The 721-nt window shown below is 55.3% G+C and overlaps 1 protein-coding gene across 1 annotated transcript in view; it reads right to left on the bottom strand.

The window, feature by feature from the left end:
• The window catches only part of LOC104270358 (zinc finger and BTB domain-containing protein 17-like), a gene marked incomplete at its 3' end in the record, with an annotated part of 3,744 nt that overhangs the window by 1,868 nt on the left and 1,155 nt on the right, over positions 1 to 721 (bottom strand). Inside the window, exon 4 of the mRNA XM_009864690.1 lies at positions 27 to 319. Coding sequence (XP_009862992.1) covers positions 27 to 319 — 293 coding nt within the window. The remainder of the gene's footprint in view (positions 1 to 26; positions 320 to 721) is intronic.

Here is a 721-nt window from a genome sequence, read left to right as displayed (position 1 = left end):
CGACTCGGTCCTGTCGCTGTAAGTACCCGAACGCAGCAGACGGGGTTCGCCCGAGTTTTCCTGCCCGGAGTCGGTGCTTCCCGATTCGTTATCCTCAGCGTTTTCTCCATTTTCGACTCGGTCCTGTCGCTGTAAGTACCCGAACGCAGCAGACGGGGTTCGCCCGAGTTTTCCTGCCCGGAGTCGGTGCTTCCCGATTCGTTATCCTCAGCGTTTTCTCCATTTTCTAAGCGGGCCTGCTCTTCCTCGGGGATTTTCACCTCCTCTTCGTCCTCCACCGTCATCTGCCCCTCTTGCTCCTTCCCTTCCAACTTCATCTCTGCAGGTGGTTAGAAAACGGGGACGCTGAAGATCGAGAGCGGCATCACAGACACAAAATCCACCTGCATTTCCTAACTCTAAGAGGGAGTCTAAGGGGAAATCCCAGCGCTCCGTTGCACCACCAAGACCTCTGCCTGGAGTCAGTTTGGATTTGCAGGTTGTCAGCGCTAAAATCCCAAAGTCAGAGGAGCATTTCCCAACCTCTAGCTCTGGGCCATGGGAAAACGCTCCCGTGGGCTCTGCAAAACCTCACACTAACAAAATTAACTGCATGGGGGGGAAAAAAGAGTTCAAAATCCTCGTCCGGCTTCATTCCAGTCCCGCTGCAGGGAACGGAGAGAAGGCAAAGCCCTCACCAACCCGTCTTGCTCGCCAGCTCACCTCCGGTTTCGCTGCCCTT

The sequence above is a fragment of the Apaloderma vittatum genome, unplaced genomic scaffold (genome assembly GCF_000703405.1).
Source record: "Apaloderma vittatum isolate BGI_N311 unplaced genomic scaffold, ASM70340v1 scaffold31202, whole genome shotgun sequence".
NCBI lineage: Eukaryota > Metazoa > Chordata > Aves > Trogoniformes > Trogonidae > Apaloderma > Apaloderma vittatum.
This window is presented reverse-complemented; position numbering and strand designations above follow the sequence as displayed.